This window comes from Apis laboriosa, unplaced genomic scaffold (genome assembly GCF_014066325.1).
Source record: "Apis laboriosa isolate Shangri-la unplaced genomic scaffold, ASM1406632v1 scaffold13_cov153, whole genome shotgun sequence".
NCBI lineage: Eukaryota > Metazoa > Arthropoda > Insecta > Hymenoptera > Apidae > Apis > Apis laboriosa.
The window spans coordinates 270604-290323 of NW_025221370.1; the positions used below are offsets into that span (position 1 = coordinate 270604).

Here is a 19720-nt window from a genome sequence, read left to right on the forward strand (position 1 = left end):
GAGGGCATACCAAACACTCTGATATTTAGCACAATCGATATTTCAGAATGTGGGATACAAAATTTCATAAAATAAGATTTATTATTGTTATTATTTATTATTTAATCGACATCGATTGGTAGTAATTATCAACTTCTAGTTTAAAGAGATTTCGAACTATGACAAAATATTAAATAATTTTTTTACTAGAAGTGTATAGCTACGCAACTGCCATCTGGTAAAGAAAGTATATACAATTCTTGCTAATTGTAACTGAAAGCATGCTTGTTTGTTAGTAGTAAACAGTTTGAAAGAAGTGGTGATTTATTTCTATATAAATATAAAGAATTAATATAAAAAAAATATGGCTAATCCGAATTTAACTGATATGACAGAGGAAGACGCGGCAGATTTACAATTTCCAAAAGGTATGTCTTTCTTTCGAGGAAATAAGAAAAAAAAAAAAAGAATGAAATTTATCTATTTCTAACCTACAATAAAATGATGAAGTTTGTTATTATTTTTTCGATAAAGATTTACATTTAATAACATAACATATGAAAATAATTGATTATGCGGCATGGCCTAAGGTAACGATTATCCTCTTTCAGACTGCTCATCGAGTAGAACAGAAAAGATCGAGCGTAACGTAGAACTCGACGTGTCAGTCGTGAAGGATGAAATCATTACTTCAGACCCAATATGCCGTGTATGTAAATCTGCATTGACAGAACCGTATATTCGTTGTGCTGTGTGTAGTAGTATGGAACTGTGTCCCTCTTGTTTCTCTAATGGATCAGAAATTGGCAATCATAGAAATGATCATGACTATATCATCATAAAAAACGAATTTCCTTTAATCGAGGAAAGTGGTTGGACAGCGAAACAAGAATTAGAATTACTAGATGTTTTACTGGAGTGCGGTTTTGGCAATTGGATTGACATGGCGAAACGAATGCAAGACAAATCACCAGAAGAATGTAAAAATCATTATCTTCAATATTATATAGATAATCAAGCATTACCAGGATTGCCAAAAATTGAAGAAACAAGAGCTAGTTTGTTTGAATGTGAATCCATTCCTTATTTATATAAATTGCAAGATTTAGAAGAACCTCCTCGATTTGCACCTAATACCCTTAATTGTAAACTTTTGGCTGGATATAATCCAGCAAGATCAGATTTTGAAGTGAATTTTGATAATCACGCAGAATTATTAATTTCTGATTTAAACTATAATGAATTTGCTATAAATGATGAAAATTATGAATTAGGAAAAACATTGCAAATAGCTATAGTACAAGCATATAATAATAGACTAAAAGAACGTATGAGAAGAAGAAAGATTATACGTAATCATGGATTGATAGCATTTAGAAGAACTATATCTTGGATACAAAGATACGAATGTACAATAACTAGACCTATTGTAGAAAGATTATTAATTTACATGCAATTATTAGGAGGTATAGAATTTGATTACTTCATGGAAGGTTTACACAGAGCAGGAGAGCTTAAAAATTATATTAATAAATTATTTGAATTTCGCACTAATGGTTTAAAGTATTTTCATAGTGTTCCAATGTTCCAAAAATTAAGTAAACTTAGACAGGAAAATGAAAAGGAAAGAAAACAATATTTAAATAATCCCGAATATAGTTGGAAGACTATATTACCCGGATGTAATATTAGTTTTAATAATTCTATGTCAAATACAATTTCACAACGAAAAGCGGCACCACCACTTGCAATTAAAGGTCTTCCAGGATACGAAAAATTAACCCCGGCTGAAAAAGAACTTTGCTCAGTTACGCGTATAGTTCCTACCAATTATCTTGATTTTAAACAAATTTTAATAGCGGAAAATAAAAAATCTGGTTGCCTTAGATTGGCACAAGCTAGAGTTTTACTTAAGATTGACGTAAATAAAACGCGAAAAATATACGATTTTCTTACGGAGAAAGGATATATAAATAAACCGAATCAATGACATACATTTTGTTAATATAACTAAAATACGTAAGTTTTGTGCATTATTACTTCGTAAGTATATATTGGATTGTGATATTACATATTAAGAATTTAAAAAATCGACTGAAAATAATAATGTATCATTAAAATGACGCACAGATTAATAATATACAATATACATACATGTAAATATATGATATTTTGCTTGCAATTTGTATATTATATAAATAATATAATAAAATGTATTTTATAAAATATATAAATACTTATATATAATAAAATTTGTGAATAAAATTTAGAGCAAGTAGTATTTAATTTAAAATATACCTAGAAATAAATGAAAGTAAATAATAGGATATTGTCGATTATATAAACGATATGACAATTTAATAAATGTGTTATTTATAATTTTTTTTTTCTTAGAATTTGAAAACGCAGAGACTCTTTTAATTTCGGAAGTGTATATGTTATTGGAGCATAGAAAAGCACAAAATGAATCAGCAGAAGAGGAACAGGAATTTTCCGAAGTTTTCATGAAGAGTTTAACGTATACGAATAGATTTCGCCGATTTAAAAATAAAGAAACAATTGCTGCTGTGAGAAAGTAAGCGCGATTACGTCTTTATAATTAATAAAAGATTCAAACTCGTAAAATTTCATTTTTTGAAATGAAAAATATTCATATTGTACAAATTTATAGAAATTTGTATGTTCTAGCTTGCTTATGCAGAAGAAACTTCATAAGTTTGAGTTAGCTTCGCTCGCGAATCTTTGTCCGGAAACTCCAGAAGAAGCGAAAGCCTTGATTCCCAGTTTAGAAGGACGATTAGAAGATGAGGAACTTAGAACAATATTGGATGATATACAAACAAAACGATCTTTACAATATTAAAATATAATTCAAAGTTATCGTTCCTCTGTGATCATTTCGTATAACTTTCAATAAAATTTTATTTAACTGTGTGTCCGATTTTTATCTATAATGCATATACATATATGTGTGTAGTACATATTGAAGTTTATCTACAGAGAATATTCAAATGATCTCTAATAGAATATCAAAATAAATGTAATATTTTTCTAAAATTCGACAAAATAGATTGATTTTGAATCTAACTAATATATAGAAATTTCATTCTAGCATTGGACAAAGGATTAAACGAATCTTGGAAAAAACGGCTAATCTTTCTAATGGCAACTATGGCATTATCATCGGATAATTACATATAATTGACTGCATGCAAGAATGGATCTTCATTATCATTACATTATTTCGTTGAACAACTGTTAAGTCGCTTTCAATCTTGTTTCTTTTTATTGAAAAATAAAATGCTTGATAGGAATCAATATCATATTTAATACATAAAATTGTGCAAAAATGAATATTTTTATTTCATTCTTTTTCAGAGGTTCACAGTTCAATTTTATTTTTTTATAAGAAATAAAAATAATCGTGTAATATTTGCCGAAAAATAAATATTTTCTTATAATATTCTAATTAAATTCTTAAAGAAAAAATCAAAAAAACTAAAAAAACACGAATTTATGCACCTGTTGCATTGTTTCATTCTGTAGTCACGGCATAAAGTTTATCTAGGCGTTATCGATGTCTTAGATCTATAGTTGGGACACATCTACAGTTTCTCTTATTGCTCATTGTTCGTTAATACAGTTTGATCGAAGATATCGTTTTATATCATGGTATCGGAGAATTTGTGCCGTATAAACGTTAAGTCGATGGAAAATTTAATTGAAAGTTAAAGAAGGAGGCAAGACAGAGAACTGTGCCATCGACGTTTCTTTTTACACAACATAGAACAAGACGCCATCTCCAAAGTATACTAATCCTCTCTTGATAAAATAGAAAGACAGAATCCAAACGAAACATAAATATTATTAATCCTGCAAAATTTTAACTATTTTATTATAATAATTACTATATTAATGCATCATTGAAAATTTGACGTCTATGATTATTGCATGAATTAAAAATTACTCCTAATTTATGATTAATAAAAGTAACATATAAAATGTCTACTTTTGTGACTATTTATTGATCAATTGTGTGTTTGACGAATGTACATGGACATTGTAATTTTCCATTGCTTCTGTGTGTTCTTATTCGCGAAAACAAGGCAATCGAATTATTTGCCCTCGGCTGTTTCCTTTTAATCATCATCGAAATAAGAATTACTATATTTAGTAGGATTCCTTGGTTTCATTCGTGTTTCTAGTCTATTCGTTGCCAATTTACTTCAATCGTATGCGTGCTATTGAGAAGAGTGACTTCACCATAGGTGGTATATGATAATTGGTCGATTACTTCCACGAAGGAGCTTTTTAAGATAATTACGACAATCGCTTGTAAACTCGAAGAAAATACCACTCGATTTATCGCGCAAACTTATTTCCGATGCATATGTATAAGTAATAGGAAGATAGCAAAATCAGTCTGATTTGGAAATAAGCATTATCTGAACGGTTGCAAACTAATCGTGTCAGATACCTCGATCAAAAGATTATCTTCGTATTTTATTTTATAGGCATTGGCGATAGCTAATGTCTCCAGCCGACAAGCAAAACATATTTACAATAATTGAAAATGTAACGCAAACATAAGTCTGATTGCTTAATATCGAAATATATGAATATGTTCGCGTCTTCTTAAATATGCGCTATTGAATTTTTCCACATGTCACATGTTGCTGAATTCCTTGACATGTAAATGTTACATGTTGTTGAAATGATAACTGTTAAGTTATGTCATACTTTATAGATTAACAAGACTAATAAGAAGTTCGTAACGAATGTACAACTGATCGCAAAATATCTGACCAAAAGAGATATATATATTTTAATCGTCACAATTATTTCTTGGTATTATATTTATAACTCATATTATTCGACATTTTGATAGGTAAAGAGATGAAGAAAAAAAGAGTTAAGTAACGATTATATAAGGAAAAATTATTTTAAGCAATTACGAACGAAATAAGATTGATTTTCAATTAATCAAGAAGAAAATATAAGATATCGTAAAGAATATATCGGGAATATTGCATCGTTGATACGAGAATTATAGGAAAGTGAATCGTAAAGCGTGTTTACTCTGAGCAACCTATACTTCTGTCCGATTCGTTTTAGTAACCTTTCCAATGCCGCTTCGCTATTGCTTCGCTAGAACGATGCTATTCTCTGGAAATTGTCTGGTAAATGGTGATCCCGGAATAGCCGTATTCTCGAGAGCAGAAGCTAGAGCAAAGTTACTGAAACGCCCGACAAGGCTGCATACAATCTACCAGCCAATCGATGGAATCAATTTGCATAATGTATACATGCGAAAGTGTATGTTCCACAATGCTCTCCGATACTGCTGTTGTCTTTGCCCGATGATATCGAAGTTAGAGTGGGGATCTCGTGCTATGTTTGTATGCGATGCGATTAAGATTCTTGATAGGATTTTTGTAGTACGAAGAAACGTAACCGTTTAATGACAAATACATATATCGCGTTTTTAACGGTCCATCGAAACATTGATGAAATCTTGAAATTGGCTACGTATCAAATAATCGTTCAATTAAACACACATGAAATGTATTCGGTTATTTGTATTACGCATTAACATTTACAATATTTATATATTTTTTTCACGAAATGAAATAAACCTGTAATGTTATTACAATTCTCGTTAAATCTAGTTTATTTTAATCATACGATATGTTGAATAAGAAGCGTATAACTAAAAGAGTTCAATTCGTTTATTGAACTCCAATGTATATTCAAAAGAATACGATTATTTCTTTCATTTTTTAATTCGATTCGATTTTGCGCTTTTATTCCGTTCAATGGATTTCAATATCATTTGTTATGATGTGTATTAAACGATATGTAAGAGTTTCTTAATCTTATCGATATAATGAAATTTCTTCAAATTATATTTCTAATATATTTCTAACAAAATTAATAAAGTTTTTTATCATTCACATCGATCGAATAACATAATTAAATGTTTTTCGTTTATAAAAGAAATATAGCTGAATTCTATATATTCCATATATATATATGGAAATAAAAATAAAATTATCTGTAAATAATAATATTGAAATAATTTACAATAATATACGTACATATAACATACATATTGTATCATTTAAAATCTCTTTATTTTTAAATTACAATGACGAACAAGAAAATCATTAAATAATTTGAGATTTAGATTTTAAATTGATAATGGTACATATATTAACATTAATTTTTAATTTAAACGAAGAAAAAGAAAGTGTTATCAATTCAGTAAATATGAATTGCGGTGCATCGGCCCTGCAAGGTAATTTGCAATCGAGCGAGGGCGCGAGTTTCGTTCGCGGTCGGACGTCGTGGTTGGTTCGACTACGGAGTACGAACACAGCCGATCGCAACCGAAAATGGCCGAACGCGCAAAGCGCCAGCGCTGAGCCTGAACGGAGCGCTCGGGTCAAAATATATTCAGTATATTCTAAACAAGCGCGCGACGTGCTTACACGTCTTGTTCGTGCGCGCGAATTCGTGTCTCGTTGGACGAAACGCTGAAATTTCAACGGTGACTTTGTATCAGTGTTACGATTAATACATAATAACATAAAATCAGTGCGTACGGAATTATTTCGAAATGAGTTCATGATCTCTTGATAAATTGAACGGTTTTCGTGTGTTAATTCGGAAGAGAAACAACGCGGCAGAAGATACGAGAGGAAAGACTGCCAACTGTGAGTCCGGTATTATACGCGCCCGCGATCCGTTCTTAATTCTTTTTCTTTCTCATTCTTTCGTTTTCTCCTCATTCCTTACCTATTTTCTTCTACCTCTTTCTTTGATTTCATTTCTCTCTTCACTCTATTCTTTTTCCCTTCTCCATTTCTTCGTTCGTCTTTCGTACGCTTCCTCCGATCGTTTTCTTTCTCTCTCTCTCTCTCTCTCTCTCTCTCTCTCTCTCTCTCTCTCTCTATATCTGTCTGTCTTATTCCTTCTCTCTCTTCTTCGCTTCGACGTCGTCTCGTGGGGTCAGTGCCTGCTCGATCGGATCCTGAGCAGGAACACACATTGGAGGAAGAGGACGATCGTCGCGAGACTCCGACACGCGCGCGCGCCACGCATGCAACTACGTATCTTCCAAATCAAACGAAACGAAAAATCTTTTTTGATCTTGATGAAAAAGTTGTACTAGTGAGAGTCGTGATTAGAACGAGCAAAAACGTTTGAAAAGTCGTGGGTCATCATATGGATTCGTTGACGATCATGACATTGATGGCGTGTAACGAATCATCGGTAAACCAATGAAACGCTTTTGTTTCGGCGAAAATATTTCTCGTGTTTGGTGATCGACGTGTGAAAGAATCTCGTATCTCACATATACGTGATTTCAAGTGCAGAAAACTCGTTATCACTAGCTACTTTTCTCGCGTCTTATTTTTTATCCTTTTTTTTCTTTCTTTCTTCTCTGTCTTCTTCTCTCTTTCCCATCTTCTTTCTCTTTCTCCGTTTCTCTGACTCTCACGTTACATCTTTGTTTCAACTATGCCACCTCTCTTGTCGCATTTGCTGCCACTCTTCTCGACGACTATTTTTTACTGACCGAAAAAAAAGACCACGCGAGTGATCATATGGAAGAAAACTCTCGTGCAAGGGAATCGACAATTTGAAGTCTGTGTTTTTGTTTACTTAGAGGTGGACTGCCCACGCGACATTGAACATCGAAGAGAAGGCAAAAAACATCGTCCCATTCGAAGTACATACATTGATAGTTGACATTTTTGTAAGAAAGGTGAGTAAATACCATGTATACTTTTTCTCGAACATCGTTATATCGACGCAAGACTTCTTAAACGTGTTATTTTGGCATTGTGGCATCTTTTTCGTTCATTACGCGCCAAAACGCGTCGTTACGTATATCGACGAGTGAAACATGGTTCCATTAAACATGGCTCGTATCGTATATTTCGTGTAATCATATTTAATATCGATCATATTTAATATATCGAATGATATTTGTGATGGAATTTTTTCTAAAGAAAAAGATATTACACATTTTCATCGAATCATTTTCTCGGATCGCGATCGTAACGTAGCATTTGTACGTTATTGACGTATATATGATGGAAAATTTGAATTTTAACGGTTAAAATATCATTCCAGAAAGAAATAGTATTTTAACCCGAATCTTCCTAAATTTTTTTGTTTAAACATATTAGATTAGGTTTAGATTAGGTTAGCAAGATGTATTATCGTGTTCGTAAATACAAATCGTGATTAGTTAGAGCAAAAAATCTCAAAGGAACCGTATTTTTTCTGACTGAATGGCGGGAAATTTGAATATATTCGAAATCCCTGTGGAATATATGCCCCTCCATCACGCGAACTGGAACTACTACCATGCAGATTCTTTATTATTCGTCCGATACCGACAGCATCGACAAACGTGCACGTTTGTCACGCAAATGTACGGAATATAGATTCACTAGCACCATTGTGCTATTAGGCTTGCGTAGTTCTATTCGTACCGTATAGACATTCACATAAGCTTTTATACATAAATGGTAAATATTATTATCGGTTCATTTTATTCTGAATAAAACCGATCTACTGGTATCTAAGCAATCATTAATAATAAATAGCTAGTAGAAAATGTTATTCGTATCTCAAAGAAAAATGTATGCATTTTAAACATGCATTTTTTTTTGAACAAAACTTGAAATAGAAAAAATTGTAAAACTCTATTTATATGAATTCAATTTATCGTAAAATTTTATTTAGTATTGATAAAATTTTTATGAAGCGTTTCTAAAGAAAATCTGTGATCTATGATATACGAATTTTAATTAAGCAAATATGATCGAAGATATTTATCGATCGAACTTTTATATTTTTGAAGTATTATTACGGAAACGAAATTGGATATCGGTTAATATTGAATAATAAGTATTTAGCAAGATGTCAAATATTTTTTATCATTAACTAATTTTTCGTCAAAAAAAATTTTTAAATGATTACGAAGATATATTAGATTCCGAACGGTTATACGACGAAACGTTTATTCATTGTTATTATGATTCGAACTGATTTTAGAGATAAGTTGTTTCAAACGATAATCGTTATCTTGACCGAAATCACTTGCATACATAAAATTAATCCAATTATTTATTATTAGTCGGCAAACGGTGAAAAATTAATATATCGTAATTGAAGATGTAAATGGTTGCGAACATTGGTACGATCGGTTGATATTGAGACGAGAATTATTAGTAGAAATTAGCATACAAGAGGAAGGAAGAATCATCTTCGATTTGTTTTTCTTATTTAAAATTTATATGCTTGGTAATATTCCAATAAATCTATTCGCAAAATAAAGAATTTTTTTTCTTTGAAATCAAAATTGTCTCATCGTTTGTTTAATCTAACGTTTGTCTAACGGTTTTGTTAATACACAATATTGAGAATGATGATTTTCATTGTAATCTTTTTTTTTTTTTTTTTTTTAATGAAAATATATATGTATATGCACTTATTCAAATGAAATATCTTTTAAGTTATGCGTTTGATTCTGAAAGATTCGTTAGAGATTTTGAGAAAGAGGTCACTTTTTATTTCATTTCATGGAGATAATTCTGTAATTATAATATTTAATGTATTTGTATTTTATATTTTTAATATCGTATTTATTTCCATAAATATTCCTTCATCCTAAATATTTAATCTCATTTCACTCATATAATATATTTTTATAATGATTATTTCATGAATTTAAAGCAACATAATTTTCTTACGTTATCAAGTTAACAGAAGATATATGGCTATGTTTTTTGATATCGCGTTACATCATTAGCAAAAACAAACGAAATTTTATTTTCACAACAATATTTATTATTACGTTACATTACATCGTTTTACATATATTATATTAAATTGCATATTTTCTTAATCCATTATTCTCTAATTAATTATACGAGTTTACGGATAGTTAATGATAATAATAATAATTTATTCAATTTTCTCCATAACATTGTATACGAATAATTCAGACAAAATTAATTTTCTCTTCTAATTAATTCAAATTAATGAAAAGAGTATACAGGGTGAGACGAATCGTTTATCTCGACTTGATGATAGATCATTTGCAAAGATATCCACGAGTTGCAACAAGTGTCTCTCATTGGAATCCAACGACGTATCATTCGTTGAGCGCGAAATCACGAAACTGGGCGAAACTCGCCTGCGCACAGACACGGATCGAAAATCACATCGTATTTTCGCGAATCGTTGAATCGGAGATAGATAGCGGGATTTTATTATTTATTGCAATAGAGAAACAAATTAAAACAGAGGCGATCTTATCTCTCGCAACAGTTTTGTTCATTCTTATTCGCGGGTATTGAACGGTGGGCTCGACATTCGCGTTTCATCGACCGTGTCGTGGATTATTAATATGTAACGTGTCACGATGCCAGAGAAGCGTAATTGAATTTTAAAAGAGCAAGTTGCAGCCAAGTTCAAATTAAGTGTTATAGTTCGTTTTATTATGCACGGTTATATTTAATCGTTATTTTACCCTCATAATTAAATGGATCAGGGTTGGATATAAACCCGTTGCGATTACGGGTTTCATGGAAATTGGAGGAGTTAAACGAATTGCTAGAAATTCATATTTCACAAGTTGAATAAGTTATTCGAGTTATTATTTTTCGAGAAGAGAAGATAGACGTAATAGATATAGGATAATAGAAGTGGAAGAAGTTAAAGAGAAATAAAAAGCGAAGTTGATCAAATTAATTCGAAAATACAAGAGGAATAAGAGGATAGAACGAGAGTAAAAGTATATTCATTCGTACTCGTTTAACGTAAACAGCGATGGAGCAATCTGTTCGTAAACTCGTTTACACGAAAGCGGTGCTTCTTCGCGCGGTGAACTGCGGCGAGCGAATGTTGGCGGAGGTTAAATAAAAGGTAAAGAAGACTCGATAATTCTCGCGTTAACATTTTCTTCCCACGCGTTTTTCCAAAGATGGAAATTTCATTTCGATCATCTCGGAATGAAATTTGGCGGGGAAAATGGTGGATTTGTCGTAGGAATTCGATCCGCGAGAGTAGAACGTCTCGAGACGTTACGGTTGGTGTGTCGTGTTTATTGCATCATATCGTGAGCCAATGCGAGGAAGGTGTTAAAGTCCTTTCTCGGATAATCTTTTATTTACTTCTCGAGAAGCTGGTATCACGGCTACGGACACCGCGATCCAGAACCGCGGCACGTTGGAAAAAACTTCTTACAGGAAATTATGTAATTATCCAGGTATACTTTACGTCTCACAATATATCTACGTATATATCTCAGCGTGCACGCGGTTGGAAAAATGCGAACCGGGGACACCGGTTGCGTGTGCGCGCGCGCGAAATCGTGTCTTTCTTGTCGAAAACTGTGTACGTTTTATTTCGTTTCGACATTCATCGAAGTAAATTTTGAGAAAATGGCCTCGCCACGGTCTTTCCAATTTATTCGCGAAAACAAACTATCTTTTCCGAGAGTTGGTCCGTGTTGTTGGTATATATACAAGATGATTCATAAGTAACGTTAAACGGTTTGCCGCTATGCTTTGCGCGTCGGAATTAAGAAGAAGATTCTAATTAACGCGAATTACTATGCCAAGGTATGGTCGTTTCGAGTTGTAAAGGAAATTAGGTAGGTATAAAGTTAAGCTTTGCGGATGCAATAAGGAACAACTTCCCATGTTCGATGTTTCTTCAACGAGTTATCGTTAAACGTTTCTTCTGCAAACGCATTTTTGCGTTGCTAATAAAAGAAAATGCATGTTTAAATTGCACGTTGAAAAATACTTGTTGTCGAATTACAAACGTTTCTATAATTTAATATTTATCGAAATAATTGAATTCTTTAAAATCGTATTTAAAGTGGAGATGGAAAAGTTGGAACAAAAATTACTATTTGGCAAAAAAATTTTGGCAAAGCGATCCTCGATTATTATTGTGTATCAACTATTAAATGTGTATCAACGATCGATATCTTTCCGTTCGTTTTGCATATTTATAATCACACGATTCGCATTTAGCCAACAAAGCGGCATATTTTTAGCAACACGACACGCATCGCACTTCGATCTCTCCTTCGATCCCATATCCGGAAACTATTCGTTCGAATCGAATTCGCGTCACTTAAATATAAACATTCCTATACCTATATCTCGACGTCTTACATTTTCTCGATAAATTTACAAGTTGGCACGATATACAAATCGATCTGTACAAAATTCGAATGTGAAAGTCACGAAATGTGAGTGTCTGGTGGGACGAATTTCAAAACCTTGATAGGAGGATCGATGGAATACCACGTCACGCGTGTCAATCCTCTCCTCTCCTCTCCTCTCTCTCTCTCTCTCTGGAGAAAGGCCTCGCCGCTCGGTAAGAAGAAGAGAGAGAGAGAGAGAGAGAGAGAGAGAGAGAGAGCGTACAACTAAAAGTTTATACACGGTAGAGAAACGTGGTGGCGGGTTGCATTAGTCAGTCCCATCTGTCAATAATTATTATCGACGAGCACGTAGCCGCCGCGGCGCGGTGCACCGCGATCGCGGCAGACGGCGGCTGTACACGTTATCCGAGAAAACACGAGGCGAAGCGATATCAACGACCCGTAGATACGGCGGCTCCGAGTCGGACGGAGAAGGTGCGATTAGCGGATGGTCGAGGAGGAAACGAGAGAACGGAGGCGAGGTGAAAGAAACGGCGCGGCGGAGGACAGGGGGAGGGGAGGGGAGTGTGTGAGAACGCGAGAGATGTTATTTGCTCGCGGTGACTTATAGACGATGACTCGTGACGTATATTTCGCGCGTGACCTCGAAATTATCAGTCGATCGAGAAGAATTTCGAGGAAGTGGCGTTGCGTGTCCCGCGGAGTGGCGCGGCTCCATTCGGCTGGATGTCGTCGTACCGCCGCCGTTGAATTATTGAAAGTGCAACGCGTGGACGCGCCGCTATCGATGGCACGCGTGCGTCTGCGAGATGTTGTCGGCCGATAAACCGATAGCCGTGCCGTGGAAACCGGTTCCACGGTGGAAATCCGTGAAAATTCGCCACGGTGGGAGGGAAAAGAAATCGAGCCACAGCTTTCGGGCAACGCGAAATCGAGATAAAGCGAAACGAAACGAAACGGGTAGGGAGGGAGGGGAGGGATGGACGAGCGAGTCCCGTTATCGTATGCATTTTCTCTGCCGCGAACAATCCGACGCGAGCTCATCGTGTCCAGCTTTACGTAACGATTCGGATTTACCTCGCATTCCCTACGTTCAGTGTCCATCGTTTTTCCATCGATGCGCTCCCCTGGAACGTTGATTGTTCGGCGAACGTGCGCGTATATGGAGGGATAGGATAGAATTTTCGTCGTAAACCCGATCATTTCGAGAGAAACGTTTCTTGCCGTTTCGCTCGATTGCCTTCCACGAATCTTGGATCGTTCGGGGGAAAAAATGAAGAAAAGAAGAAAGATAAATTGAGAGAGAGAGAGAGAGAGAGAGAGAGAGAGAGAGCGACGCTTGGACGAATGTGGGATTTTTGATATTGATAAGCATTTACGTGACGACTGTCTCGTATAAACGATAAGCGGTAACCGTTTAAACAGATACGAACAGATATAGGGGAGATGTTTTGATCCGTGTTTTTTCTTTCCATCGTTTTTCTGCTATTTTAATTGTCCGTCTATCTTCAAAACTCGTTTACTCGCGAAATTCGAGGCGAATTTGTTAAGTTGTGTGGAAATGTTATTAAATGCGAAACATTTATCGAACAGATACGTCGACGGAACAGAATGGAAGAAATTAAGATCGTACGTTATTTGAAAGACGCACACTTCTATGAATTTACACTTCTACGAAGAAGAACGGATTCTGTTTCCAGCTTTGGCGAAACATGGCGAGAAGCTTTTCCTGTTTACGATTCGGAAAATTTATCGTTGAAATAATTCTCGAGTCGAACCGATTCCGAACCTTACCAGCTCGAATTCAGTTTTAACTTTTATAGGTCGTTTCTCTTTTCCCAATTACGTAAGATCGGATGATACGAAATATTTTGACATCCCAATGGATCCAACAGCTGTCTTCCAACGGCTGTGCTTTGCCCGCTGAAATTTCAAATATTCTTGCAACGTTGCAACTTCAAACAAATATCTTACGATCTTCTTATACAAATATTTTGAAATTTCCCGCCATTGCCGACTGTTTCAAAGGAACTAATTTTTCCCGACCAAGTTGAAGCGTTGGTTGGAAAAAGCTCGTAGTGATATACCTACTTGTGCGAAAACAATCCTCGTAGAAGAAATTCGTAGAAATTCGTACAAATTGGGAATTTGTTTTTAACGTTTCGTAAATATCGTTTACGAAGATAGTCCGTAATTTCTCTCTTCCTTTACTTACGAATTTTGGAATTTCCACCGCGTGGAACCGATCTTTTCTCGTTCATCCTTTTCTACATTGTATACCACGTGAATTTTTTCGTCACGCGCATATTATTTTACATAAAGTAGCGAAAACACGAGAGTAGGGACGAACGAGTTTCCAAACTTTCGTATTTTGTCATTTAGCTTCCTCTAGTTTCAGATATTACGTTCGACTTTCTTGTTTCGCGTAGAAGCTTAAAATCTCGTCGAAATCTCTCGAATTGATACTGGAACGAAATCAAATTTCCGTCGTGTCGAAATGTCGACTATTAAATGTAACGCATGATGTAACGTCCAACTATAATTATTTATATATATATATATATATCGTGTCAACTTGTGCGAGAAAAGAAGAATTTCATTTTTTTTTTATTTTTTATTTTGTATTCTATTCGTATTTATTACGTAATTCGCGCTATTACGTATCTCACTTTAATCAATATTTATAGAATCAACAATCGTTTATCTTTTCAGTGCATTATCGGTTAAAAGTCCGATTATTCCGATACGTGTTTGTTTGTAACAACGATACGCCACTTTGTTTCGTCGATTAATATCCATTAATATCCATTTTACGTCGATGATTCATTTATATTTCTTTCGTTTATTTTTTTCATTGAATTTGCGTCGAATTTGCATAAAAACAAATGGTACAAGTATATAGGCTGCACGAGTGTCGTTAACCTCGTTCGTGCAGGTGGGCTTCGGTAATAATAACGCTCGATCTGTAATTGCCGTTGGTGGTTAAACGGGCTGATATGCTACAAAATGAGACGAGGTTGTCGTTCCTGTTCCCAACGCGTCGTTTGTCATCCACGACTCTTTCGCTATTACGGATTAGATCTTAATGAACTGATCGTTCGACCGATTTTTCCCTTCTTCCCTCCTTTCTTTCCATCAACGTTACGTTTAATTTTTAATTGCCGATGGAAAGCGAATTTCATTACGACGAAGGAGAAAACGCACCACTATATATTTTATCGTTTGAAATTGTTTAGATTAAATTTAAATTAGATTAATTTTTACGATATTTAATTTTTATCCTATATACGTACTCGTATCTTAGCGATAAGTGTCATTAAGTGCTCTTTATCGAGTAAAATACAAACTAAAAAAATTTAATCCAAATTGTTATGGGTCACCTACGATACAACGATATCGATTAATCTCTTCGAGGATAATGATGCATATGTATACGTTCCTTTTTTTTTTTTTTTTTTTTTTCTCCTTTCTCAAAAGATACAACGATCATTATATGTTTATGTTATTTTTCTCTCGGATTTTTGTTATTATCTATCTCGTTTGATATTTATAAATGTACTTTAAATAAGTATACATATATATATATATATATTTTTTTTTTAATTCTTATAAAAACAGATCAAAGGATCGATAAATTTAGGCGAGGCTTGCGATACAAAAAAATGTCTTGGTACGAGAGGCAAATATGCGGGTCGATGTTCGAAAGGATGTATGGAAACGTGTAATTTCGAGGTAACATGGAACACGGTTGTATAATAAATGTATTCGCTTAAAGATACACGCATGGACAAACGACATTGCTCGTTAATGATCTTACGATTAAGAGAAAAAAAGCGTGGCCGATAATTAATCGAGTACGTGTGATTGGTACCGGGCCGTATCGTTACCATAAGTATATCAATAATGTATATCGACACTATGAACATCATCGGTATTGAATTAATCCGCAACAATATTATCGGAGTCGGGAATAAACTGTTCGCCGATTATTTTCTCGATCTTTCCGTCCGAATATACGATTCAATCATCGATCGAAAAGCAAGAAAAGTTGTTTTCAACGTATATACATTTTAATGGATTTTTCGAATCGCGGGACAAAACGCGACATGGCCCCGTATTATCGTTAATCGAAGCGAAGAACCACCCGTTTCTTTTAATAATATCGATCGGTTGAGAGATATCGCCACGTGCTTCGATTTATAAAAGAGTACGGGGTTCATGGATTTGTGGTGAATCTTGGAGGGAAAAAAATGGGAAAAAGAGCAACGCGTGGAATGAGATCGCTCGAATGCCTTCGAACGATCCAAACGCAACGCAAAAACTTCCTGACGCTCGTCGCGGAACACGTTCGATGAATAATACTGCCGCGTTTTCTTTCTGGATAGATAGATGGATAGATAGGTAGGTAGTCGCGAATAAACGATAATAACGAGCACTCGTCGTTGCATTTCAGAACTCGTATGGATTCGACCCGACGCTATTGTTCATCTTTCTTAAGTTGGGAAAGAATGTTTCGAGAAAATAATAAGTTTCGCAATTCTTACGACGTACGTTTCGAGAAAATCGTTAATATCTATAGAATGCTCGTGTCGCGAGTAACCAGGTTACGAGATCCAATCAGGTCGAGGAATAAATGAAGGGCGTTAAAGTTGTCTACGTTCATTAACGGAAGCTACTGAAGAGGAGGGGCTGAAGAGATGAGATGGGACGATATTCCTATGGGAAAAGATTTTCTTGTAACGGATAGGCTGCGTAATTGGTCGCGACATAAAAAGAGGAAAATTGTCTTGGAGACGCGAACGGGCGATCCTTTTTTTTTTTTTTACTTTCCTCTTGCCTTCGTTTATCAGACTTGATGTTATTCTAGATAACAAGTGGCACAAACGTTAATAAAACGTTATTGACACGCGTAAAAACGTGACCAGAAATGTGATTGAATTTTATAACGTTTTTTTTCTTTTTTTTTTCCTCAAAGAAGTTCTTCGAAATCATTTTTCAATTTAATTGCAAGCTTGAGAATGTAAATTTCGCTAGTTTCGTGAAAATACGATACGTGTTTTGGAAAAAAAAACGGTGGCAATCGACGCCGATAACCGTTACGGTTAGGTTGGAGTTGGCGCAAGGAGATCTGGCCGGATTCCAGAAACGTGTGGCGGAGGCGCCGCTTTTATTGTCTCCCGATGTCTTTGCCCACGCGATCCGCGCCGCTTAATCGACGTGCCCTCGGCTAATGCTTTCGTCGGACACGCGTTGCTTCGCATTCGAATTCAGTCGTTTCGCGATCGCGTCGAGTCGATCCTTCTCTATCCCCCCTCCGCCCGAAACGCTTCGAACCTAGTAGGGTAGTACAGCGGTGTTTCGTTTCTGCGTCGCGTATACGTATACATCGAAGGAAAAGACCTTGCAACTGGCTCGCAATTAAGATTCTCGTTAACGTTCTCGAGCATTCTCGAGGGAGTTTTCTCTCGGCTAACTACGAATTCGCGCCCTTTGTCTTTTAATTTTTTCCCTGCTTCTAATTAGTTTCATATTTAATTTTAAAGGTATTAAGGTATCTCTGTGATTTAATCTTAATTAAGTCTTGTTTAATTTTTTTTTTTTTTTTTTTTTTTTTTTTTACCAGATTAATATCAGAATTATTCGTATCGAATTAAACATCAAGGTGATCGGTGATAAAAATTCCGTCGAGAATAAAATCTTTGATTTAATCTGTAATCGTACGCTTACAAATTGTGGAAAAAAGTTTCAACTTTTCAATTTATCGTCAAAATAGTATTTATTTATTTCAAGATATAGTTGAAGGGATTGGAAAATCTAAACGTTAAAATGTGTAGATATTTTCGAGGCAACGGTGCACTAGGACGGCGTCACTTTAACTCGTGGATTAAAATAAAGCAGAAGATACGTATCTTGTGTAACATGGATAATTTGTACCTGTAGGCTCGAACCAATTACAAATTATACGCGAGTGTAAACTGTTACGGAAGCTCGGTTATCTTTGGTGCGGATCGACCGCGGAAGAGCAGTAGGGAAAACTTGTGGATCCGTTATAAATATTATAGGTACCAGCACGAAATTACGTCGTTTCAGCATAATGGAAACGCAGTACGCGTGGAGCGTTTATTATCGAGTGTATCGTCGCGAGTGATTACGTTCCCCTGAGCGAACAGGAGAACTTTAACGTTCGCATAAACAATTATTTTTACACCTCAAAATATATATTTCTAACGAAACTTGAATATTTAACTTATTCTTTCTTAAATAAACGTACGAGATAAGTGAACGCGACGTTTTTCGTCAACGAAAGTTGCGATCGATGGGCGACAAACGATTTCAAATTATTCCCGTGTTTAGCGAGAAAAACGTCGTTTCGAATATTCGTTTGATCGGCTTTCATCTCGTACGATGCATCTCCTCTATTTGGATTCCGTCTCGTTTCGACGGAACGAAGACGAAGAGAGTGCGATCGAAGTGAACGACGGCTCGTAAGATCGGGCCTTGTACGTTAAATGGACACGGACGCCCACGCGAAATACGCGAGGCACGTGTGCCTGTTCGAAGACGCATTTATAACACATTTTTATCGGTCACGTCGGCCGGTTAAACGGCTGTTAAAAGATATGCAACATCGCGAAAAAATTCGACACGCTGCTCTCGGAGCAAGGTCGTCGTTCCGTTCTTGTCTTAATAACTTTCGAACTTTTGATATTTCTGAGCAACATTAATGTTACGTTTCGTATTATTAATGACACGATTTAACGATTCGAAGAAATTATTCCTCGATCGATAGGCTTATAATTTTCCCCGCTTTCTTTTTAACTCTTTCGCTAAGTTATTACCAAGTATGCAGATTGCGCACACTCGAGAGATAAGATCTGATAATATACAAGGTGGAAAGAAATAAATAATCGAATGGTCGCGTAATAATATCTAATATCTAACGACATAATTCGTCTAAAATTATTTTACGTACGATGACTTGCGCTACAAAATGCAATGTCTTTAACAACTAAAAGAGTACTACTATCGATAATTATCATCGACATTAACATTAGTACTATTATTAGGTACAAATAATAGCTATTTAAACAGACACGTGTTCGATTTAGATTTTCAAAGTTGGTTCTTTTTTTCGAAACGAAGCTTCGAACGGAAGAATCTTACCTTTTATTTTCCTTTATTTAAACCCAATTTAAGCCAATCAAACTCTATATATCGCGTAATCGTAAATCGTCATACTTGTTTCTTTCTTTCGATTCGCACATTTCCTTATATACGTTTCTTCTTTCAATAATTGAAAGATTTCTTCACAAGAGATCGATTTTCAACCGTGAACGTTGATTTCATTCGGGAGAAATTCGAATGAAAAAGCGAATGCGCGATCGAATGCACGTCACTCCGCGGTGCGATAGTGTATCGGTTCGAAAGTCAAAACCCGGTTTACCACGAGATAAAGTTTTCTTGCATCACATATGCGGTGTGCCTCGCGTCTAGTAGGATAGCGATACTAATTGAGTCGGAACGATTTCCCGTCAAACG

The 19720-nt window shown here is 35.1% G+C and overlaps 3 protein-coding genes across 4 annotated transcripts in view; all 3 read left to right on the forward strand.

Moving 5' to 3' along the window:
- The first annotated feature begins 284 nt into the window (after positions 1–284).
- On the forward strand, positions 285–2412 carry LOC122720858 (transcriptional adapter 2-alpha). 2 transcript variants are annotated; one of them, XM_043947895.1, is made up of 3 exons: positions 285–407; positions 591–1998; positions 2374–2412. In XM_043947895.1, the coding sequence occupies exons 1-2, from the start codon at positions 344–346 to the stop codon at positions 1967–1969; spliced, it is 1443 nt and encodes a 480-aa protein (XP_043803830.1). In that variant the 5' UTR covers positions 285–343; the 3' UTR covers positions 1970–1998; positions 2374–2412. The 2 variants fall into 2 exon arrangements, with proteins under 2 accessions (XP_043803830.1, XP_043803828.1); XM_043947893.1 differs by lacking the exon at positions 2374–2412 and having other exon boundaries at positions 591–2101.
- Positions 2282–2912, forward strand: LOC122720859 (DNA-directed RNA polymerase II subunit Rpb4). The gene is made up of 2 exons (XM_043947896.1): positions 2282–2554; positions 2668–2912. Exons 1-2 carry the CDS (start codon positions 2415–2417, stop codon positions 2840–2842), a joined length of 315 nt encoding a protein of 104 aa, XP_043803831.1. The 5' UTR covers positions 2282–2414; the 3' UTR covers positions 2843–2912.
- A 3564-nt stretch (positions 2913–6476) lies between these two features.
- The window catches only part of LOC122721013 (high affinity cGMP-specific 3',5'-cyclic phosphodiesterase 9A), a 99615-nt gene continuing 86371 nt past the window's right edge, over positions 6477–19720 (forward strand). The window contains exons 1-2 of the mRNA XM_043948186.1: positions 6477–6695; positions 7652–7750. The gene's annotated coding sequence lies outside the window, so the exon portion shown is untranslated. The remainder of the gene's footprint in view (positions 6696–7651; positions 7751–19720) is intronic.